The sequence below is a fragment of the Nipponia nippon genome, unplaced genomic scaffold (assembly GCF_047370975.1).
Source record: "Nipponia nippon isolate SJK-2023a ecotype South Korea unplaced genomic scaffold, ASM4737097v1 scaffold_8, whole genome shotgun sequence".
Taxonomy (NCBI): domain Eukaryota; kingdom Metazoa; phylum Chordata; class Aves; order Pelecaniformes; family Threskiornithidae; genus Nipponia; species Nipponia nippon.
In genome coordinates this window covers 22,360,261-22,382,479 of record NW_028262402.1, presented here as the reverse complement: position 1 = coordinate 22,382,479, position 22,219 = coordinate 22,360,261, and the positions used below count along the sequence as shown (strand labels likewise).

The following is a 22,219-nucleotide window of genomic DNA, read 5'->3' as shown; positions in this document are numbered from 1 at the left end:
CTCCTCCGTGGACCTGAGCCTCGCCCGGTCTCCTGCCCCCATTCCTCTGCCCCGTGGTCTCACAGGAGCCACAGTGGGTGCACCCCGTCCCTCGAGTCCCATAGCCCAGCAACATCGCACGGCCGTTGCTAGTGCCAGACCGCGGGCTCTGTACTGAGCTTGCAAGGCTGCTGGGCGGAGGAGGCAGTAGGGCTCAGTGGACACGTGAGGAAAGGGGCAGAAAGCAGCACGGGTGGGGATAGCAACGCCACGGTGATTGGTCGTAATACTGAGACTTTTTCTGCAGTTTTCACGCCCTTCTTTTCTTTTATTTCAAGAGAATTAGATTTAGGGGGCCGGGATCTCTTGCCCACCAGCCTGAGCCCCATCTGCCGGTCTGGATGCGGTTTGACCGGCCCTTGAGGCGGCCTCACCGATGGCAGGGTGGCTTCTTGGGGGGCTGGGAGGGGTCTTCAGGGCTGCCAGCCTTCCTCTTTGGGGCTCGCCGGGGCCCGCCAGGGGAGCGTTCGCTGCCCCGGCTGCGAGTGGAGGGCCCGGGCACAGCCTCCTCTGGGTCCTGCTGCGGCTCGTCTTGCTCCCCACGGGTGGGAACGGGGGCAGAGCGGGGGCTGCCGGGACCCCCACGTAGGGCAGCCGATGACGTGCTGGGGAGCTCTTCTGCCTCAGATCTCTCAGGGCTGCTGGAGGGGGCTGGACTGGGGGCAGAAGACCCCCTTGGGGAGGCAGTGGGGCCGGGGGCAGCTGCGGGGCTACCCTCCCGCTCCTCGGCACCACGGCCGTCCTCCAGGCCCATTCGACGTCGGGCCTCCCCGCTGCACTGGCGCACGATGTTATCAATCAGCTGGCGCACAAAGCTCCTGGTGTGCCCACCCAGGGCAGGCCACAGCATCCGGAACAGGATTTCCTCGTCCAGGCCAAAGAGCTGCAGGATGGAGAGGACGAGCCTCTGTGCTGAGGATGTTTCCCAGGGGCCACCCGCGAAGATCAGCCACAGCTCCTGTCGCAGCCAGAGCTTCACGGGCCGGAGTAGAGCTGGGTCCTCTCGCAAGAGCAACGCCCAGACGTGGGGTTGCAGGCTGCCCACGGGAGCCCCAGGCACCAGCCCCGCAGCTGATGGCTGGGATGCTGCAGGGCGATGGAGATCATGGGCGCCTGGGTGTCCAGGAGCTCCTCCCGTCAGGTCGCCCACCGCTGGTGGTGCTGCAGGTGGTGGGATGACATGCTCCTCAAAGTGGTCATTCCCCCGCACCGAGTGCATGATGGATTGCACTCTTCTCTTGCAGAGCGGGCACTCGGGCTTGCTCTCAGCCCACCGCAAGATGCATGGGTAGCAGAATTGGTGGAGGCATGGCAGGACGTAGCTGGCCTCCTCCCAGCTGTCCAGGCATATGGGACAGCGGTTCTCCAGCTCCGTGGCCATGCTCGCCACGTGCTGCGGTGGGCTGGGGAGAGCTGGCGATGTCGAGCCGCTGCCTCTCACCGGCGCTGCAGCAGCCGGTGTCGCGCTAGAAAGGGAGGAGAGGCCATGGTCATTGGCTGAACCAGGGAGGGCTGCAAGAAATGCCCAGCTCCCTCAAGAAGGAAACCCTCCCACCTCCCCACCCCGCGCTGGCCTTTCCCCGCACAGCTCACCTCTGCTGCTGCGAGCGCGCCTCCTGGCTGTCCCGGCTGCCCGAGCCTGGCAGGGCCGGGGAGAATCCTTTGACAGCTCTGGGGTCGGGCACCAAGAGCTGCAGTGAACCGCTGCCTGAGCACGACACCAGCACCAGCACCAGCCTCGCACGACACTCCAAACCTTGCGAACTCGCTCAGCTGGAGCGTGGGCACGAGCCGGCTCGGTGAGACTCCGCGCCCGAATATAAGCACTGAGGGACGCCTCGTCACAATCTGTTGCTCGGGGACGTCATAGTCCATCGCTAGCTGACATCACAGTCCATCACCGCTCGGTGACCTCAGAACCCATCGCTTGGGGACGTCACGACAGGCCCTCTTGGCCCACGGCGCTCGCCCCGGCAGCGCCGCGGCCCTGGCACAGGCGTCTGGGGTTACCCCAACGCCACTGCCCACTCCATCCCCCCACCTCTCGTCTCGTGCTCGCCATCGGTGTTTCACGCCAGTCAGCGAGGCCTCGGCCGTGTCTTCCCAGGGCCCCGTCAGCTTGCTCTGGCCGTGGCAGTCGTCTCCAGGCACACGTGGCAAGAGGCTTCATTCGGGAACACCTCGTGCCTCCCTGGGAGGCTGTGGGACAAAGTCCCACACGCTCTCCCCACACCCCAGCACTGCTGGCCAGCTCTGGGCTTCCCCGCTTCCTCCCACAGGGAGGACTTGGCTTGCTGTTGGGGATTTTCTCCTGCCTGTAGAGCCATCAAACCAATGCCTCCAGCCCCAAGCTCTGCGTGTCCATTTGCCGAAGGTGCTTGCACGCCTCCCCCGCCGTGGAGACGCCGCAGGAGGCGGTCGCTTCTCCAGACGGGTTTTTGCGCTCAGTTCCTGATGCCTCTTGCACCAGGGAGGGGCTGGAAGGGGCCCGGCCGCCCCCGCTCGGAGTCTGCAGGGCGATGGGGGGACACAGCGCCAGACAGCCCCAGCGCCTCTGCCTGCCGTGAGCCATCAGAGCAGGCTTTGGGAAGAAGGTGCAGCCTTTTCCCTGTCAGACTTCAGCCTGGTTCTGGGGCTCTAGGGCAGGAACTGCTGGCAGTTATGTTTTGGGACAGGAAAGGAGATGGCTGCATGCCCCGTTTCTCAGATGGCGCTCTCCAGCCCGCAGGCGTGAAGTCCCCAGGCCGGCTGGAGGGGGTGGCTCTGCTGGCACAGTCCCTCGTCCTCACCTGCGGCCTCTGGGCCTGGGGCCTGGCCACACCTTTCCCTGGGGCCTCTCGGCACCAGCATAATCCTCACCTTGCCTGCTGCCTTGCGTCACGGCTCCAAGCCAGACTCACTGCCCGGTACCTTAATTGTCTCCCAGATATTTTGTGTCTCTCGAGTTCCCTCTGAGCATGCTTGGCCGGGACCCAGCTGGGGCAGTGCCCTGACAGGGCTTGCCCTCTTCCCCCAGAGGCTGCAACCTGGTCTCTCCCAAGCACAGTGTGCACCAGCGGGATGTCATGGGGGATACGGCCGTGCCATCCCACTGAACACTTCTTTCGTGCACTCTGGGAGAGCACTTGATCAAAGGCAGGGGCTTGGTGTCCCCACAGACTGTCTGAGCCGTGCGCTGCAAAGGACACCCACACCGGGGCTCCGCACAGACCTCCCTGAAGCACTTGTAACACCCCCAGACCACACTGCGGCAGGCTTTTCCCGAAGAACAAGAGCTCCGCTTAAAGCCCAGCACCCCTGAGGAAATGGCTGGTGCAAGGCATCGCCACCTTTCGCCAGGGGAACCGAAGCAGAGAGGCTTGTGCCTCTGCTCCTCCGTGGACCTGAGCCTCGCCCGGTCTCCTGCCCCCATTCCTCTGCCCCGTGGTCTCACAGGAGCCACAGTGGGTGCACCCCGTCCCTCGAGTCCCATAGCCCAGCAACATCGCACGGCCGTTGCTGGTGCCAGACCGCGGGCTCTGTACTGAGCTTGCAAGGCTGCTGGGCGGAGGAGGCAGTAGGGCTCAGTGGACACGTGAGGAAAGGGGCAGAAAGCAGCACGGGTGGGGATAGCAACGCCACGGTGATTGGTCGTAATACTGAGACTTTTTCTGCAGTTTTCACGCCCTTCTTTTCTTTTATTTCAAGAGAATTAGATTTAGGGGGCCGGGATCTCTTGCCCACCAGCCTGAGCCCCATCTGCCGGTCTGGATGCGGTTTGACCGGCCCTTGAGGCGGCCTCACCGATGGCAGGGTGGCTTCTTGGGGGGCTGGGAGGGGTCTTCAGGGCTGCCAGCCTTCCTCTTTGGGGCTCGCCGGGGCCCGCCAGGGGAGCGTTCGCTGCCCCGGCTGCGAGTGGAGGGCCCGGGCACAGCCTCCTCTGGGTCCTGCTGCGGCTCGTCTTGCTCCCCACGGGTGGGAACGGGGACAGAGCGGGGGCTGCCGGGACCCCCACGTAGGGCAGCTGATGACGTGCTGGGGAGCTCTTCTGCCTCAGATCTCTCAGGGCTGCTGGAGGGGGCTGGACTGGGGGCAGAAGACCCCCTTGGGGAGGCAGTGGGGCCGGGGGCAGCTGCGGGGCTACCCTCCCGCTCCTCGGCACCACGGCCGTCCTCCAGGCCCATTCGACGTCGGGCCTCCCCGCTGCACTGGCGCACGATGTTATCAATCAGCTGGCGCACAAAGCTCCTGGTGTGCCCACCCAGGGCAGGCCACAGCATCCGGAACAGGATTTCCTCGTCCAGGCCAAAGAGCTGCAGGATGGAGAGGACGAGCCTCTGTGCTGAGGATGTTTCCCAGGGGCCACCCGCGAAGATCAGCCACAGCTCCTGTCGCAGCCAGAGCTTCACGGGCCGGAGTAGAGCTGGGTCCTCTCGCAAGAGCAACGCCCAGACGTGGGGTTGCAGGCTGCCCACGGGAGCCCCAGGCACCAGCCCCGCAGCTGATGGCTGGGATGCTGCAGGGCGATGGAGATCATGGGCGCCTGGGTGTCCAGGAGCTCCTCCCGTCAGGTCGCCCACCGCTGGTGGTGCTGCAGGTGGTGGGATGACATGCTCCTCAAAGTGGTCATTCCCCCGCACCGAGTGCATGATGGATTGCACTCTTCTCTTGCAGAGCGGGCACTCGGGCTTGCTCTCAGCCCACCGCAAGATGCATGGGTAGCAGAATTGGTGGAGGCATGGCAGGACGTAGCTGGCCTCCTCCCAGCTGTCCAGGCATATGGGACAGCGGTTCTCCAGCTCCGTGGCCATGCTCGCCACGTGCTGCGGTGGGCTGGGGAGAGCTGGCGATGTCGAGCCGCTGCCTCTCACCGGCGCTGCAGCAGCCGGTGTCGCGCTAGAAAGGGAGGAGAGGCCATGGTCATTGGCTGAACCAGGGAGGGCTGCAAGAAATGCCCAGCTCCCTCAAGAAGGAAACCCTCCCACCTCCCCACCCCGCGCTGGCCTTTCCCCGCACAGCTCACCTCTGCTGCTGCGAGCGCGCCTCCTGGCTGTCCCGGCTGCCCGAGCCTGGCAGGGCCGGGGAGAATCCTTTGACAGCTCTGGGGTCGGGCACCAAGAGCTGCAGTGAACCGCTGCCTGAGCACGACACCAGCACCAGCACCAGCCTCGCACGACACTCCAAACCTTGCGAACTCGCTCAGCTGGAGCGTGGGCACGAGCCGGCTCGGTGAGACTCCGCGCCCGAATATAAGCACTGAGGGACGCCTGGTCACAATCTGTTGCTCGGGGACGTCATAGTCCATCGCTAGCTGACATCACAGTCCGTCACCGCTCGGTGACCTCAGAACCCATCGCTTGGGGACGTCACGACAGGCCCTCTTGGCCCACGGCGCTCGCCCCGGCAGCGCCGCGGCCCTGGCACAGGCGTCTGGGGTTACCCCAACGCCACTGCCCACTCCATCCCCCCACCTCTCGTCTCGTGCTCGCCATCGGTGTTTCACGCCAGTCAGCGAGGCCTCGGCCGTGTCTTCCCAGGGCCCCGTCAGCTTGCTCTGGCCGTGGCAGTCGTCTCCAGGCACACGTGGCAAGAGGCTTCATTCGGGAACACCTCGTGCCTCCCTGGGAGGCTGTGGGACAAAGTCCCACACGCTCTCCCCACACCCCAGCACTGCTGGCCAGCTCTGGGCTTCCCCGCTTCCTCCCACAGGGAGGACTTGGCTTGCTGTTGGGGATTTTCTCCTGCCTGTAGAGCCATCAAACCAATGCCTCCAGCCCCAAGCTCTGCGTGTCCATTTGCCGAAGGTGCTTGCACGCCTCCCCCGCCGTGGAGACGCCGCAGGAGGCGGTCGCTTCTCCAGACGGGTTTTTGCGCTCAGTTCCTGATGCCTCTTGCACCAGGGAGGGGCTGGAAGGGGCCCGGCCGCCCCCGCTCGGAGTCTGCAGGGCGATGGGGGGACACAGCGCCAGACAGCCCCAGCGCCTCTGCCTGCCGTGAGCCATCAGAGCAGGCTTTGGGAAGAAGGTGCAGCCTTTTCCCTGTCAGACTTCAGCCTGGTTCTGGGGCTCTAGGGCAGGAACTGCTGGCAGTTATGTTTTGGGACAGGAAAGGAGATGGCTGCATGCCCCGTTTCTCAGATGGCGCTCTCCAGCCCGCAGGCGTGAAGTCCCCAGGCCGGCTGGAGGGGGTGGCTCTGCTGGCACAGTCCCTCGTCCTCACCTGCGGCCTCTGGGCCTGGGGCCTGGCCACACCTTTCCCTGGGGCCTCTCGGCACCAGCATAATCCTCACCTTGCCTGCTGCCTTGCGTCACGGCTCCAAGCCAGACTCACTGCCCGGTACCTTAATTGTCTCCCAGATATTTTGTGTCTCTCGAGTTCCCTCTGAGCATGCTTGGCCGGGACCCAGCTGGGGCAGTGCCCTGACAGGGCTTGCCCTCTTCCCCCAGAGGCTGCAACCTGGTCTCTCCCAAGCACAGTGTGCACCAGCGGGATGTCATGGGGGATACGGCCGTGCCATCCCACTGAACACTTCTTTCGTGCACTCTGGGAGAGCACTTGATCAAAGGCAGGGGCTTGGTGTCCCCACAGACTGTCTGAGCCGTGCGCTGCAAAGGACACCCACACCGGGGCTCCGCACAGACCTCCCTGAAGCACTTGTAACACCCCCAGACCACACTGCGGCAGGCTTTTCCCGAAGAACAAGAGCTCCGCTTAAAGCCCAGCACCCCTGAGGAAATGGCTGGTGCAAGGCATCGCCACCTTTCGCCAGGGGAACCGAAGCAGAGAGGCTTGTGCCTCTGCTCCTCCGTGGACCTGAGCCTCGCCCGGTCTCCTGCCCCCATTCCTCTGCCCCGTGGTCTCACAGGAGCCACAGTGGGTGCACCCCGTCCCTCGAGTCCCATAGCCCAGCAACATCGCACGGCCGTTGCTGGTGCCAGACCGCGGGCTCTGTACTGAGCTTGCAAGGCTGCTGGGCGGAGGAGGCAGTAGGGCTCAGTGGACACGTGAGGAAAGGGGCAGAAAGCAGCACGGGTGGGGATAGCAACGCCACGGTGATTGGTCGTAATACTGAGACTTTTTCTGCAGTTTTCACGCCCTTCTTTTCTTTTATTTCAAGAGAATTAGATTTAGGGGGCCGGGATCTCTTGCCCACCAGCCTGAGCCCCATCTGCCGGTCTGGATGCGGTTTGACCGGCCCTTGAGGCGGCCTCACCGATGGCAGGGTGGCTTCTTGGGGGGCTGGGAGGGGTCTTCAGGGCTGCCAGCCTTCCTCTTTGGGGCTCGCCGGGGCCCGCCAGGGGAGCGTTCGCTGCCCCGGCTGCGAGTGGAGGGCCCGGGCACAGCCTCCTCTGGGTCCTGCTGCGGCTCGTCTTGCTCCCCACGGGTGGGAACGGGGGCAGAGCGGGGGCTGCCGGGACCCCCACGTAGGGCAGCCGATGACGTGCTGGGGAGCTCTTCTGCCTCAGATCTCTCAGGGCTGCTGGAGGGGGCTGGACTGGGGGCAGAAGACCCCCTTGGGGAGGCAGTGGGGCCGGGGGCAGCTGCGGGGCTACCCTCCCGCTCCTCGGCACCACGGCCGTCCTCCAGGCCCATTCGACGTCGGGCCTCCCCGCTGCACTGGCGCACGATGTTATCAATCAGCTGGCGCACAAAGCTCCTGGTGTGCCCACCCAGGGCAGGCCACAGCATCCGGAACAGGATTTCCTCGTCCAGGCCAAAGAGCTGCAGGATGGAGAGGACGAGCCTCTGTGCTGAGGATGTTTCCCAGGGGCCACCCGCGAAGATCAGCCACAGCTCCTGTCGCAGCCAGAGCTTCACGGGCCGGAGTAGAGCTGGGTCCTCTCGCAAGAGCAACGCCCAGACGTGGGGTTGCAGGCTGCCCACGGGAGCCCCAGGCACCAGCCCCGCAGCTGATGGCTGGGATGCTGCAGGGCGATGGAGATCATGGGCGCCTGGGTGTCCAGGAGCTCCTCCCGTCAGGTCGCCCACCGCTGGTGGTGCTGCAGGTGGTGGGATGACATGCTCCTCAAAGTGGTCATTCCCCCGCACCGAGTGCATGATGGATTGCACTCTTCTCTTGCAGAGCGGGCACTCGGGCTTGCTCTCAGCCCACCGCAAGATGCATGGGTAGCAGAATTGGTGGAGGCATGGCAGGACGTAGCTGGCCTCCTCCCAGCTGTCCAGGCATATGGGACAGCGGTTCTCCAGCTCCGTGGCCATGCTCGCCACGTGCTGCGGTGGGCTGGGGAGAGCTGGCGATGTCGAGCCGCTGCCTCTCACCGGCGCTGCAGCAGCCGGTGTCGCGCTAGAAAGGGAGGAGAGGCCATGGTCATTGGCTGAACCAGGGAGGGCTGCAAGAAATGCCCAGCTCCCTCAAGAAGGAAACCCTCCCACCTCCCCACCCCGCGCTGGCCTTTCCCCGCACAGCTCACCTCTGCTGCTGCGAGCGCGCCTCCTGGCTGTCCCGGCTGCCCGAGCCTGGCAGGGCCGGGGAGAATCCTTTGACAGCTCTGGGGTCGGGCACCAAGAGCTGCAGTGAACCGCTGCCTGAGCACGACACCAGCACCAGCACCAGCCTCGCACGACACTCCAAACCTTGCGAACTCGCTCAGCTGGAGCGTGGGCACGAGCCGGCTCGGTGAGACTCCGCGCCCGAATATAAGCACTGAGGGACGCCTGGTCACAATCTGTTGCTCGGGGACGTCATAGTCCATCGCTAGCTGACATCACAGTCCGTCACCGCTCGGTGACCTCAGAACCCATCGCTTGGGGACGTCACGACAGGCCCTCTTGGCCCACGGCGCTCGCCCCGGCAGCGCCGCGGCCCTGGCACAGGCGTCTGGGGTTACCCCAACGCCACTGCCCACTCCATCCCCCCACCTCTCGTCTCGTGCTCGCCATCGGTGTTTCACGCCAGTCAGCGAGGCCTCGGCCGTGTCTTCCCAGGGCCCCGTCAGCTTGCTCTGGCCGTGGCAGTCGTCTCCAGGCACACGTGGCAAGAGGCTTCATTCGGGAACACCTCGTGCCTCCCTGGGAGGCTGTGGGACAAAGTCCCACACGCTCTCCCCACACCCCAGCACTGCTGGCCAGCTCTGGGCTTCCCCGCTTCCTCCCACAGGGAGGACTTGGCTCGCTGTTGGGGATTTTCTCCTGCCTGTAGAGCCATCAAACCAATGCCTCCAGCCCCAAGCTCTGCGTGTCCATTTGCCGAAGGTGCTTGCACGCCTCCCCCGCCGTGGAGACGCCGCAGGAGGCGGTCGCTTCTCCAGACGGGTTTTTGCGCTCAGTTCCTGATGCCTCTTGCACCAGGGAGGGGCTGGAAGGGGCCCGGCCGCCCCCGCTCGGAGTCTGCAGGGCGATGGGGGGACACAGCGCCAGACAGCCCCAGCGCCTCTGCCTGCCGTGAGCCATCAGAGCAGGCTTTGGGAAGAAGGTGCAGCCTTTTCCCTGTCAGACTTCAGCCTGGTTCTGGGGCTCTAGGGCAGGAACTGCTGGCAGTTATGTTTTGGGACAGGAAAGGAGATGGCTGCATGCCCCGTTTCTCAGATGGCGCTCTCCAGCCCGCAGGCGTGAAGTCCCCAGGCCGGCTGGAGGGGGTGGCTCTGCTGGCACAGTCCCTCGTCCTCACCTGCGGCCTCTGGGCCTGGGGCCTGGCCACACCTTTCCCTGGGGCCTCTCGGCACCAGCATAATCCTCACCTTGCCTGCTGCCTTGCGTCACGGCTCCAAGCCAGACTCACTGCCCGGTACCTTAATTGTCTCCCAGATATTTTGTGTCTCTCGAGTTCCCTCTGAGCATGCTTGGCCGGGACCCAGCTGGGGCAGTGCCCTGACAGGGCTTGCCCTCTTCCCCCAGAGGCTGCAACCTGGTCTCTCCCAAGCACAGTGTGCACCAGCGGGATGTCATGGGGGATACGGCCGTGCCATCCCACTGAACACTTCTTTCGTGCACTCTGGGAGAGCACTTGATCAAAGGCAGGGGCTTGGTGTCCCCACAGCCTGTCTGAGCCGTGCGCTGCAAAGGACACCCACACCGGGGCTCCGCACAGACCTCCCTGAAGCACTTGTAACACCCCCAGACCACACTGCGGCAGGCTTTTCCCGAAGAACAAGAGCTCCGCTTAAAGCCCAGCACCCCTGAGGAAATGGCTGGTGCAAGGCATCGCCACCTTTCGCCAGGGGAACCGAAGCAGAGAGGCTTGTGCCTCTGCTCCTCCGTGGACCTGAGCCTCGCCCGGTCTCCTGCCCCCATTCCTCTGCCCCGTGGTCTCACAGGAGCCACAGTGGGTGCACCCCGTCCCTCGAGTCCCATAGCCCAGCAACATCGCACGGCCGTTGCTGGTGCCAGACCGCGGGCTCTGTACTGAGCTTGCAAGGCTGCTGGGCGGAGGAGGCAGTAGGGCTCAGTGGACACGTGAGGAAAGGGGCAGAAAGCAGCACGGGTGGGGATAGCAACGCCACGGTGATTGGTCGTAATACTGAGACTTTTTCTGCAGTTTTCACGCCCTTCTTTTCTTTTATTTCAAGAGAATTAGATTTAGGGGGCCGGGATCTCTTGCCCACCAGCCTGAGCCCCATCTGCCGGTCTGGATGCGGTTTGACCGGCCCTTGAGGCGGCCTCACCGATGGCAGGGTGGCTTCTTGGGGGGCTGGGAGGGGTCTTCAGGGCTGCCAGCCTTCCTCTTTGGGGCTCGCCGGGGCCCGCCAGGGGAGCGTTCGCTGCCCCGGCTGCGAGTGGAGGGCCCGGGCACAGCCTCCTCTGGGTCCTGCTGCGGCTCGTCTTGCTCCCCACGGGTGGGAACGGGGGCAGAGCGGGGGCTGCCGGGACCCCCACGTAGGGCAGCCGATGACGTGCTGGGGAGCTCTTCTGCCTCAGATCTCTCAGGGCTGCTGGAGGGGGCTGGACTGGGGGCAGAAGACCCCCTTGGGGAGGCAGTGGGGCCGGGGGCAGCTGCGGGGCTACCCTCCCGCTCCTCGGCACCACGGCCGTCCTCCAGGCCCATTCGACGTCGGGCCTCCCCGCTGCACTGGCGCACGATGTTATCAATCAGCTGGCGCACAAAGCTCCTGGTGTGCCCACCCAGGGCAGGCCACAGCATCCGGAACAGGATTTCCTCGTCCAGGCCAAAGAGCTGCAGGATGGAGAGGACGAGCCTCTGTGCTGAGGATGTTTCCCAGGGGCCACCCGCGAAGATCAGCCACAGCTCCTGTCGCAGCCAGAGCTTCACGGGCCGGAGTAGAGCTGGGTCCTCTCGCAAGAGCAACGCCCAGACGTGGGGTTGCAGGCTGCCCACGGGAGCCCCAGGCACCAGCCCCGCAGCTGATGGCTGGGATGCTGCAGGGCGATGGAGATCATGGGCGCCTGGGTGTCCAGGAGCTCCTCCCGTCAGGTCGCCCACCGCTGGTGGTGCTGCAGGTGGTGGGATGACATGCTCCTCAAAGTGGTCATTCCCCCGCACCGAGTGCATGATGGATTGCACTCTTCTCTTGCAGAGCGGGCACTCGGGCTTGCTCTCAGCCCACCGCAAGATGCATGGGTAGCAGAATTGGTGGAGGCATGGCAGGACGTAGCTGGCCTCCTCCCAGCTGTCCAGGCATATGGGACAGCGGTTCTCCAGCTCCGTGGCCATGCTCGCCACGTGCTGCGGTGGGCTGGGGAGAGCTGGCGATGTCGAGCCGCTGCCTCTCACCGGCGCTGCAGCAGCCGGTGTCGCGCTAGAAAGGGAGGAGAGGCCATGGTCATTGGCTGAACCAGGGAGGGCTGCAAGAAATGCCCAGCTCCCTCAAGAAGGAAACCCTCCCACCTCCCCACCCCGCGCTGGCCTTTCCCCGCACAGCTCACCTCTGCTGCTGCGAGCGCGCCTCCTGGCTGTCCCGGCTGCCCGAGCCTGGCAGGGCCGGGGAGAATCCTTTGACAGCTCTGGGGTCGGGCACCAAGAGCTGCAGTGAACCGCTGCCTGAGCACGACACCAGCACCAGCACCAGCCTCGCACGACACTCCAAACCTTGCGAACTCGCTCAGCTGGAGCGTGGGCACGAGCCGGCTCGGTGAGACTCCGCGCCCGAATATAAGCACTGAGGGACGCCTGGTCACAATCTGTTGCTCGGGGACGTCATAGTCCATCGCTAGCTGACATCACAGTCCGTCACCGCTCGGTGACCTCAGAACCCATCGCTTGGGGACGTCACGACAGGCCCTCTTGGCCCACGGCGCTCGCCCCGGCAGCGCCGCGGCCCTGGCACAGGCGTCTGGGGTTACCCCAACGCCACTGCCCACTCCATCCCCCCACCTCTCGTCTCGTGCTCGCCATCGGTGTTTCACGCCAGTCAGCGAGGCCTCGGCCGTGTCTTCCCAGGGCCCCGTCAGCTTGCTCTGGCCGTGGCAGTCGTCTCCAGGCACACGTGGCAAGAGGCTTCATTCGGGAACACCTCGTGCCTCCCTGGGAGGCTGTGGGACAAAGTCCCACACGCTCTCCCCACACCCCAGCACTGCTGGCCAGCTCTGGGCTTCCCCGCTTCCTCCCACAGGGAGGACTTGGCTTGCTGTTGGGGATTTTCTCCTGCCTGTAGAGCCATCAAACCAATGCCTCCAGCCCCAAGCTCTGCGTGTCCATTTGCCGAAGGTGCTTGCACGCCTCCCCCGCCGTGGAGACGCCGCAGGAGGCGGTCGCTTCTCCAGACGGGTTTTTGCGCTCAGTTCCTGATGCCTCTTGCACCAGGGAGGGGCTGGAAGGGGCCCGGCCGCCCCCGCTCGGAGTCTGCAGGGCGATGGGGGGACACAGCGCCAGACAGCCCCAGCGCCTCTGCCTGCCGTGAGCCATCAGAGCAGGCTTTGGGAAGAAGGTGCAGCCTTTTCCCTGTCAGACTTCAGCCTGGTTCTGGGGCTCTAGGGCAGGAACTGCTGGCAGTTATGTTTTGGGACAGGAAAGGAGATGGCTGCATGCCCCGTTTCTCAGATGGCGCTCTCCAGCCCGCAGGCGTGAAGTCCCCAGGCCGGCTGGAGGGGGTGGCTCTGCTGGCACAGTCCCTCGTCCTCACCTGCGGCCTCTGGGCCTGGGGCCTGGCCACACCTTTCCCTGGGGCCTCTCGGCACCAGCATAATCCTCACCTTGCCTGCTGCCTTGCGTCACGGCTCCAAGCCAGACTCACTGCCCGGTACCTTAATTGTCTCCCAGATATTTTGTGTCTCTCGAGTTCCCTCTGAGCATGCTTGGCCGGGACCCAGCTGGGGCAGTGCCCTGACAGGGCTTGCCCTCTTCCCCCAGAGGCTGCAACCTGGTCTCTCCCAAGCACAGTGTGCACCAGCGGGATGTCATGGGGGATACGGCCGTGCCATCCCACTGAACACTTCTTTCGTGCACTCTGGGAGAGCACTTGATCAAAGGCAGGGGCTTGGTGTCCCCACAGCCTGTCTGAGCCGTGCGCTGCAAAGGACACCCACACCGGGGCTCCGCACAGACCTCCCTGAAGCACTTGTAACACCCCCAGACCACACTGCGGCAGGCTTTTCCCGAAGAACAAGAGCTCCGCTTAAAGCCCAGCACCCCTGAGGAAATGGCTGGTGCAAGGCATCGCCACCTTTCGCCAGGGGAACCGAAGCAGAGAGGCTTGTGCCTCTGCTCCTCCGTGGACCTGAGCCTCGCCCGGTCTCCTGCCCCCATTCCTCTGCCCCGTGGTCTCACAGGAGCCACAGTGGGTGCACCCCGTCCCTCGAGTCCCATAGCCCAGCAACATCGCACGGCCGTTGCTGGTGCCAGACCGCGGGCTCTGTACTGAGCTTGCAAGGCTGCTGGGCGGAGGAGGCAGTAGGGCTCAGTGGACACGTGAGGAAAGGGGCAGAAAGCAGCACGGGTGGGGATAGCAACGCCACGGTGATTGGTCGTAATACTGAGACTTTTTCTGCAGTTTTCACGCCCTTCTTTTCTTTTATTTCAAGAGAATTAGATTTAGGGGGCCGGGATCTCTTGCCCACCAGCCTGAGCCCCATCTGCCGGTCTGGATGCGGTTTGACCGGCCCTTGAGGCGGCCTCACCGATGGCAGGGTGGCTTCTTGGGGGGCTGGGAGGGGTCTTCAGGGCTGCCAGCCTTCCTCTTTGGGGCTCGCCGGGGCCCGCCAGGGGAGCGTTCGCTGCCCCGGCTGCGAGTGGAGGGCCCGGGCACAGCCTCCTCTGGGTCCTGCTGCGGCTCGTCTTGCTCCCCACGGGTGGGAACGGGGGCAGAGCGGGGGCTGCCGGGACCCCCACGTAGGGCAGCCGATGACGTGCTGGGGAGCTCTTCTGCCTCAGATCTCTCAGGGCTGCTGGAGGGGGCTGGACTGGGGGCAGAAGACCCCCTTGGGGAGGCAGTGGGGCCGGGGGCAGCTGCGGGGCTACCCTCCCGCTCCTCGGCACCACGGCCGTCCTCCAGGCCCATTCGACGTCGGGCCTCCCCGCTGCACTGGCGCACGATGTTATCAATCAGCTGGCGCACAAAGCTCCTGGTGTGCCCACCCAGGGCAGGCCACAGCATCCGGAACAGGATTTCCTCGTCCAGGCCAAAGAGCTGCAGGATGGAGAGGACGAGCCTCTGTGCTGAGGATGTTTCCCAGGGGCCACCCGCGAAGATCAGCCACAGCTCCTGTCGCAGCCAGAGCTTCACGGGCCGGAGTAGAGCTGGGTCCTCTCGCAAGAGCAACGCCCAGACGTGGGGTTGCAGGCTGCCCACGGGAGCCCCAGGCACCAGCCCCGCAGCTGATGGCTGGGATGCTGCAGGGCGATGGAGATCATGGGCGCCTGGGTGTCCAGGAGCTCCTCCCGTCAGGTCGCCCACCGCTGGTGGTGCTGCAGGTGGTGGGATGACATGCTCCTCAAAGTGGTCATTCCCCCGCACCGAGTGCATGATGGATTGCACTCTTCTCTTGCAGAGCGGGCACTCGGGCTTGCTCTCAGCCCACCGCAAGATGCATGGGTAGCAGAATTGGTGGAGGCATGGCAGGACGTAGCTGGCCTCCTCCCAGCTGTCCAGGCATATGGGACAGCGGTTCTCCAGCTCCGTGGCCATGCTCGCCACGTGCTGCGGTGGGCTGGGGAGAGCTGGCGATGTCGAGCCGCTGCCTCTCACCGGCGCTGCAGCAGCCGGTGTCGCGCTAGAAAGGGAGGAGAGGCCATGGTCATTGGCTGAACCAGGGAGGGCTGCAAGAAATGCCCAGCTCCCTCAAGAAGGAAACCCTCCCACCTCCCCACCCCGCGCTGGCCTTTCCCCGCACAGCTCACCTCTGCTGCTGCGAGCGCGCCTCCTGGCTGTCCCGGCTGCCCGAGCCTGGCAGGGCCGGGGAGAATCCTTTGACAGCTCTGGGGTCGGGCACCAAGAGCTGCAGTGAACCGCTGCCTGAGCACGACACCAGCACCAGCACCAGCCTCGCACGACACTCCAAACCTTGCGAACTCGCTCAGCTGGAGCGTGGGCACGAGCCGGCTCGGTGAGACTCCGCGCCCGAATATAAGCACTGAGGGACGCCTGGTCACAATCTGTTGCTCGGGGACGTCATAGTCCATCGCTAGCTGACATCACAGTCCGTCACCGCTCGGTGACCTCAGAACCCATCGCTTGGGGACGTCACGACAGGCCCTCTTGGCCCACGGCGCTCGCCCCGGCAGCGCCGCGGCCCTGGCACAGGCGTCTGGGGTTACCCCAACGCCACTGCCCACTCCATCCCCCCACCTCTCGTCTCGTGCTCGCCATCGGTGTTTCACGCCAGTCAGCGAGGCCTCGGCCGTGTCTTCCCAGGGCCCCGTCAGCTTGCTCTGGCCGTGGCAGTCGTCTCCAGGCACACGTGGCAAGAGGCTTCATTCGGGAACACCTCGTGCCTCCCTGGGAGGCTGTGGGACAAAGTCCCACACGCTCTCCCCACACCCCAGCACTGCTGGCCAGCTCTGGGCTTCCCCGCTTCCTCCCACAGGGAGGACTTGGCTTGCTGTTGGGGATTTTCTCCTGCCTGTAGAGCCATCAAACCAATGCCTCCAGCCCCAAGCTCTGCGTGTCCATTTGCCGAAGGTGCTTGCACGCCTCCCCCGCCGTGGAGACGCCGCAGGAGGCGGTCGCTTCTCCAGACGGGTTTTTGCGCTCAGTTCCTGATGCCTCTTGCACCAGGGAGGGGCTGGAAGGGGCCCGGCCGCCCCCGCTCGGAGTCTGCAGGGCGATGGGGGGACACAGCGCCAGACAGCCCCAGCGCCTCTGCCTGCCGTGAGCCATCAGAGCAGGCTTTGGGAAGAAGGTGCAGCCTTTTCCCTGTCAGACTTCAGCCTGGTTCTGGGGCTCTAGGGCAGGAACTGCTGGCAGTTATGTTTTGGGACAGGAAAGGAGATGGCTGCATGCCCCGTTTCTCAGATGGCGCTCTCCAGCCCGCAGGCGTGAAGTCCCCAGGCCGGCTGGAGGGGGTGGCTCTGCTGGCACAGTCCCTCGTCCTCACCTGCGGCCTCTGGGCCTGGGGCCTGGCCACACCTTTCCCTGGGGCCTCTCGGCACCAGCATAATCCTCACCTTGCCTGCTGCCTTGCGTCACGGCTCCAAGCCAGACTCACTGCCCGGTACCTTAATTGTCTCCCAGATATTTTGTGTCTCTCGAGTTCCCTCTGAGCATGCTTGGCCGGGACCCAGCTGGGGCAGTGCCCTGACAGGGCTTGCCCTCTTCCCCCAGAGGCTGCAACCTGGTCTCTCCCAAGCACAGTGTGCACCAGCGGGATGTCATGGGGGATACGGCCGTGCCATCCCACTGAACACTTCTTTCGTGCACTCTGGGAGAGCACTTGATCAAAGGCAGGGGCTTGGTGTCCCCACAGCCTGTCTGAGCCGTGCGCTGCAAAGGACACCCACACCGGGGCTCCGCACAGACCTCCCTGAAGCACTTGTAACACCCCCAGACCACACTGCGGCAGGCTTTTCCCGAAGAACAAGAGCTCCGCTTAAAGCCCAGCACCCCTGAGGAAATGGCTGGTGCAAGGCATCGCCACCTTTCGCCAGGGGAACCGAAGCAGAGAGGCTTGTGCCTCTGCTCCTCCGTGGACCTGAGCCTCGCCCGGTCTCCTGCCCCCATTCCTCTGCCCCGTGGTCTCACAGGAGCCACAGTGGGTGCACCCCGTCCCTCGAGTCCCATAGCCCAGCAACATCGCACGGCCGTTGCTGGTGCCAGACCGCGGGCTCTGTACTGAGCTTGCAAGGCTGCTGGGCGGAGGAGGCAGTAGGGCTCAGTGGACACGTGAGGAAAGGGGCAGAAAGCAGCACGGGTGGGGATAGCAACGCCACGGTGATTGGTCGTAATACTGAGACTTTTTCTGCAGTTTTCACGCCCTTCTTTTCTTTTATTTCAAGAGAATTAGATTTAGGGGGCCGGGATCTCTTGCCCACCAGCCTGAGCCCCATCTGCCGGTCTGGATGCGGTTTGACCGGCCCTTGAGGCGGCCTCACCGATGGCAGGGTGGCTTCTTGGGGGGCTGGGAGGGGTCTTCAGGGCTGCCAGCCTTCCTCTTTGGGGCTCGCCGGGGCCCGCCAGGGGAGCGTTCGCTGCCCCGGCTGCGAGTGGAGGGCCCGGGCACAGCCTCCTCTGGGTCCTGCTGCGGCTCGTCTTGCTCCCCACGGGTGGGAACGGGGGCAGAGCGGGGGCTGCCGGGACCCCCACGTAGGGCAGCCGATGACGTGCTGGGGAGCTCTTCTGCCTCAGATCTCTCAGGGCTGCTGGAGGGGGCTGGACTGGGGGCAGAAGACCCCCTTGGGGAGGCAGTGGGGCCGGGGGCAGCTGCGGGGCTACCCTCCCGCTCCTCGGCACCACGGCCGTCCTCCAGGCCCATTCGACGTCGGGCCTCCCCGCTGCACTGGCGCACGATGTTATCAATCAGCTGGCGCACAAAGCTCCTGGTGTGCCCACCCAGGGCAGGCCACAGCATCCGGAACAGGATTTCCTCGTCCAGGCCAAAGAGCTGCAGGATGGAGAGGACGAGCCTCTGTGCTGAGGATGTTTCCCAGGGGCCACCCGCGAAGATCAGCCACAGCTCCTGTCGCAGCCAGAGCTTCACGGGCCGGAGTAGAGCTGGGTCCTCTCGCAAGAGCAACGCCCAGACGTGGGGTTGCAGGCTGCCCACGGGAGCCCCAGGCACCAGCCCCGCAGCTGATGGCTGGGATGCTGCAGGGCGATGGAGATCATGGGCGCCTGGGTGTCCAGGAGCTCCTCCCGTCAGGTCGCCCACCGCTGGTGGTGCTGCAGGTGGTGGGATGACATGCTCCTCAAAGTGGTCATTCCCCCGCACCGAGTGCATGATGGATTGCACTCTTCTCTTGCAGAGCGGGCACTCGGGCTTGCTCTCAGCCCACCGCAAGATGCATGGGTAGCAGAATTGGTGGAGGCATGGCAGGACGTAGCTGGCCTCCTCCCAGCTGTCCAGGCATATGGGACAGCGGTTCTCCAGCTCCGTGGCCATGCTCGCCACGTGCTGCGGTGGGCTGGGGAGAGCTGGCGATGTCGAGCCGCTGCCTCTCACCGGCGCTGCAGCAGCCGGTGTCGCGCTAGAAAGGGAGGAGAGGCCATGGTCATTGGCTGAACCAGGGAGGGCTGCAAGAAATGCCCAGCTCCCTCAAGAAGGAAACCCTCCCACCTCCCCACCCCGCGCTGGCCTTTCCCCGCACAGCTCACCTCTGCTGCTGCGAGCGCGCCTCCTGGCTGTCCCGGCTGCCCGAGCCTGGCAGGGCCGGGGAGAATCCTTTGACAGCTCTGGGGTCGGGCACCAAGAGCTGCAGTGAACCGCTGCCTGAGCACGACACCAGCACCAGCACCAGCCTCGCACGACACTCCAAACCTTGCGAACTCGCTCAGCTGGAGCGTGGGCACGAGCCGGCTCGGTGAGACTCCGCGCCCGAATATAAGCACTGAGGGACGCCTGGTCACAATCTGTTGCTCGGGGACGTCATAGTCCATCGCTAGCTGACATCACAGTCCGTCACCGCTCGGTGACCTCAGAACCCATCGCTTGGGGACGTCACGACAGGCCCTCTTGGCCCACGGCGCTCGCCCCGGCAGCGCCGCGGCCCTGGCACAGGCGTCTGGGGTTACCCCAACGCCACTGCCCACTCCATCCCCCCACCTCTCGTCTCGTGCTCGCCATCGGTGTTTCACGCCAGTCAGCGAGGCCTCGGCCGTGTCTTCCCAGGGCCCCGTCAGCTTGCTCTGGCCGTGGCAGTCGTCTCCAGGCACACGTGGCAAGAGGCTTCATTCGGGAACACCTCGTGCCTCCCTGGGAGGCTGTGGGACAAAGTCCCACACGCTCTCCCCACACCCCAGCACTGCTGGCCAGCTCTGGGCTTCCCCGCTTCCTCCCACAGGGAGGACTTGGCTCGCTGTTGGGGATTTTCTCCTGCCTGTAGAGCCATCAAACCAATGCCTCCAGCCCCAAGCTCTGCGTGTCCATTTGCCGAAGGTGCTTGCACGCCTCCCCCGCCGTGGAGACGCCGCAGGAGGCGGTCGCTTCTCCAGACGGGTTTTTGCGCTCAGTTCCTGATGCCTCTTGCACCAGGGAGGGGCTGGAAGGGGCCCGGCCGCCCCCGCTCGGAGTCTGCAGGGCGATGGGGGGACACAGCGCCAGACAGCCCCAGCGCCTCTGCCTGCCGTGAGCCATCAGAGCAGGCTTTGGGAAGAAGGTGCAGCCTTTTCCCTGTCAGACTTCAGCCTGGTTCTGGGGCTCTAGGGCAGGAACTGCTGGCAGTTATGTTTTGGGACAGGAAAGGAGATGGCTGCATGCCCCGTTTCTCAGATGGCGCTCTCCAGCCCGCAGGCGTGAAGTCCCCAGGCCGGCTGGAGGGGGTGGCTCTGCTGGCACAGTCCCTCGTCCTCACCTGCGGCCTCTGGGCCTGGGGCCTGGCCACACCTTTCCCTGGGGCCTCTCGGCACCAGCATAATCCTCACCTTGCCTGCTGCCTTGCGTCACGGCTCCAAGCCAGACTCACTGCCCGGTACCTTAATTGTCTCCCAGATATTTTGTGTCTCTCGAGTTCCCTCTGAGCATGCTTGGCCGGGACCCAGCTGGGGCAGTGCCCTGACAGGGCTTGCCCTCTTCCCCCAGAGGCTGCAACCTGGTCTCTCCCAAGCACAGTGTGCACCAGCGGGATGTCATGGGGGATACGGCCGTGCCATCCCACTGAACACTTCTTTCGTGCACTCTGGGAGAGCACTTGATCAAAGGCAGGGGCTTGGTGTCCCCACAGACTGTCTGAGCCGTGCGCTGCAAAGGACACCCACACCGGGGCTCCGCACAGACCTCCCTGAAGCACTTGTAACACCCCCAGACCACACTGCGGCAGGCTTTTCCCGAAGAACAAGAGCTCCGCTTAAAGCCCAGCACCCCTGAGGAAATGGCTGGTGCAAGGCATCGCCACCTTTCGCCAGGGGAACCGAAGCAGAGAGGCTTGTGCCTCTGCTCCTCCGTGGACCTGAGCCTCGCCCGGTCTCCTGCCCCCATTCCTCTGCCCCGTGGTCTCACAGGAGCCACAGTGGGTGCACCCCGTCCCTCGAGTCCCATAGCCCAGCAACATCGCACGGCCGTTGCTGGTGCCAGACCGCGGGCTCTGTACTGAGCTTGCAAGGCTGCTGGGCGGAGGAGGCAGTAGGGCTCAGTGGACACGTGAGGAAAGGGGCAGAAAGCAGCACGGGTGGGGATAGCAACGCCACGGTGATTGGTCGTAATACTGAGACTTTTTCTGCAGTTTTCACGCCCTTCTTTTCTTTTATTTCAAGAGAATTAGATTTAGGGGGCCGGGATCTCTTGCCCACCAGCCTGAGCCCCATCTGCCGGTCTGGATGCGGTTTGACCGGCCCTTGAGGCGGCCTCACCGATGGCAGGGTGGCTTCTTGGGGGGCTGGGAGGGGTCTTCAGGGCTGCCAGCCTTCCTCTTTGGGGCTCGCCGGGGCCCGCCAGGGGAGCGTTCGCTGCCCCGGCTGCGAGTGGAGGGCCCGGGCACAGCCTCCTCTGGGTCCTGCTGCGGCTCGTCTTGCTCCCCACGGGTGGGAACGGGGGCAGAGCGGGGGCTGCCGGGACCCCCACGTAGGGCAGCCGATGACGTGCTGGGGAGCTCTTCTGCCTCAGATCTCTCAGGGCTGCTGGAGGGGGCTGGACTGGGGGCAGAAGACCCCCTTGGGGAGGCAGTGGGGCCGGGGGCAGCTGCGGGGCTACCCTCCCGCTCCTCGGCACCACGGCCGTCCTCCAGGCCCATTCGACGTCGGGCCTCCCCGCTGCACTGGCGCACGATGTTATCAATCAGCTGGCGCACAAAGCTCCTGGTGTGCCCACCCAGGGCAGGCCACAGCATCCGGAACAGGATTTCCTCGTCCAGGCCAAAGAGCTGCAGGATGGAGAGGACGAGCCTCTGTGCTGAGGATGTTTCCCAGGGGCCACCCGCGAAGATCAGCCACAGCTCCTGTCGCAGCCAGAGCTTCACGGGCCGGAGTAGAGCTGGGTCCTCTCGCAAGAGCAACGCCCAGACGTGGGGTTGCAGGCTGCCCACGGGAGCCCCAGGCACCAGCCCCGCAGCTGATGGCTGGGATGCTGCAGGGCGATGGAGATCATGGGCGCCTGGGTGTCCAGGAGCTCCTCCCGTCAGGTCGCCCACCGCTGGTGGTGCTGCAGGTGGTGGGATGACATGCTCCTCAAAGTGGTCATTCCCCCGCACCGAGTGCATGATGGATTGCACTCTTCTCTTGCAGAGCGGGCACTCGGGCTTGCTCTCAGCCCACCGCAAGATGCATGGGTAGCAGAATTGGTGGAGGCATGGCAGGACGTAGCTGGCCTCCTCCCAGCTGTCCAGGCATATGGGACAGCGGTTCTCCAGCTCCGTGGCCATGCTCGCCACGTGCTGCGGTGGGCTGGGGAGAGCTGGCGATGTCGAGCCGCTGCCTCTCACCGGCGCTGCAGCAGCCGGTGTCGCGCTAGAAAGGGAGGAGAGGCCATGGTCATTGGCTGAACCAGGGAGGGCTGCAAGAAATGCCCAGCTCCCTCAAGAAGGAAACCCTCCCACCTCCCCACCCCGCGCTGGCCTTTCCCCGCACAGCTCACCTCTGCTGCTGCGAGCGCGCCTCCTGGCTGTCCCGGCTGCCCGAGCCTGGCAGGGCCGGGGAGAATCCTTTGACAGCTCTGGGGTCGGGCACCAAGAGCTGCAGTGAACCGCTGCCTGAGCACGACACCAGCA

General features: G+C 64.9%; 7 protein-coding genes across 7 annotated transcripts; all 7 read right to left on the bottom strand.

Annotated features, from left to right (window-relative positions):
• Nucleotides 1-409: 409 nt before the first annotated feature.
• LOC148050498 (uncharacterized) lies at nucleotides 410-1,501 on the bottom strand. Its single transcript, XM_087742298.1, has one exon. The coding sequence runs from the start codon at nucleotides 1,418-1,420 to the stop codon at nucleotides 410-412; it is 1,011 nt and encodes a 336-aa protein (XP_087598424.1). The 5' UTR covers nucleotides 1,421-1,501.
• Nucleotides 1,502-3,818: 2,317 nt separating this feature from the next.
• LOC148050497 (uncharacterized) lies at nucleotides 3,819-4,829 on the bottom strand. Its single transcript, XM_087742297.1, has one exon. It carries the CDS (start codon nucleotides 4,827-4,829, stop codon nucleotides 3,819-3,821), a length of 1,011 nt encoding a protein of 336 aa, XP_087598423.1.
• Nucleotides 4,830-7,227: 2,398 nt separating this feature from the next.
• LOC148050496 (uncharacterized) lies at nucleotides 7,228-8,319 on the bottom strand. Its single transcript, XM_087742296.1, has one exon. The coding sequence runs from the start codon at nucleotides 8,236-8,238 to the stop codon at nucleotides 7,228-7,230; it is 1,011 nt and encodes a 336-aa protein (XP_087598422.1). The 5' UTR covers nucleotides 8,239-8,319.
• A 2,317-nt stretch (nucleotides 8,320-10,636) lies between these two features.
• Nucleotides 10,637-11,728, bottom strand: LOC148050495 (uncharacterized). Its single transcript, XM_087742295.1, has one exon. It carries the CDS (start codon nucleotides 11,645-11,647, stop codon nucleotides 10,637-10,639), a length of 1,011 nt encoding a protein of 336 aa, XP_087598421.1. The 5' UTR covers nucleotides 11,648-11,728.
• Nucleotides 11,729-14,045: 2,317 nt separating this feature from the next.
• On the bottom strand, nucleotides 14,046-15,137 carry LOC148050494 (uncharacterized). The gene has a single exon (XM_087742280.1). It carries the CDS (start codon nucleotides 15,054-15,056, stop codon nucleotides 14,046-14,048), a length of 1,011 nt encoding a protein of 336 aa, XP_087598406.1. The 5' UTR covers nucleotides 15,057-15,137.
• Nucleotides 15,138-17,454: 2,317 nt separating this feature from the next.
• LOC148050493 (uncharacterized) lies at nucleotides 17,455-18,546 on the bottom strand. The gene has a single exon (XM_087742279.1). It carries the CDS (start codon nucleotides 18,463-18,465, stop codon nucleotides 17,455-17,457), a length of 1,011 nt encoding a protein of 336 aa, XP_087598405.1. The 5' UTR covers nucleotides 18,466-18,546.
• A 2,317-nt stretch (nucleotides 18,547-20,863) lies between these two features.
• On the bottom strand, nucleotides 20,864-21,955 carry LOC148050492 (uncharacterized). Its single transcript, XM_087742278.1, has one exon. It carries the CDS (start codon nucleotides 21,872-21,874, stop codon nucleotides 20,864-20,866), a length of 1,011 nt encoding a protein of 336 aa, XP_087598404.1. The 5' UTR covers nucleotides 21,875-21,955.
• Between the last annotated feature and the right edge of the window lie 264 nt (nucleotides 21,956-22,219).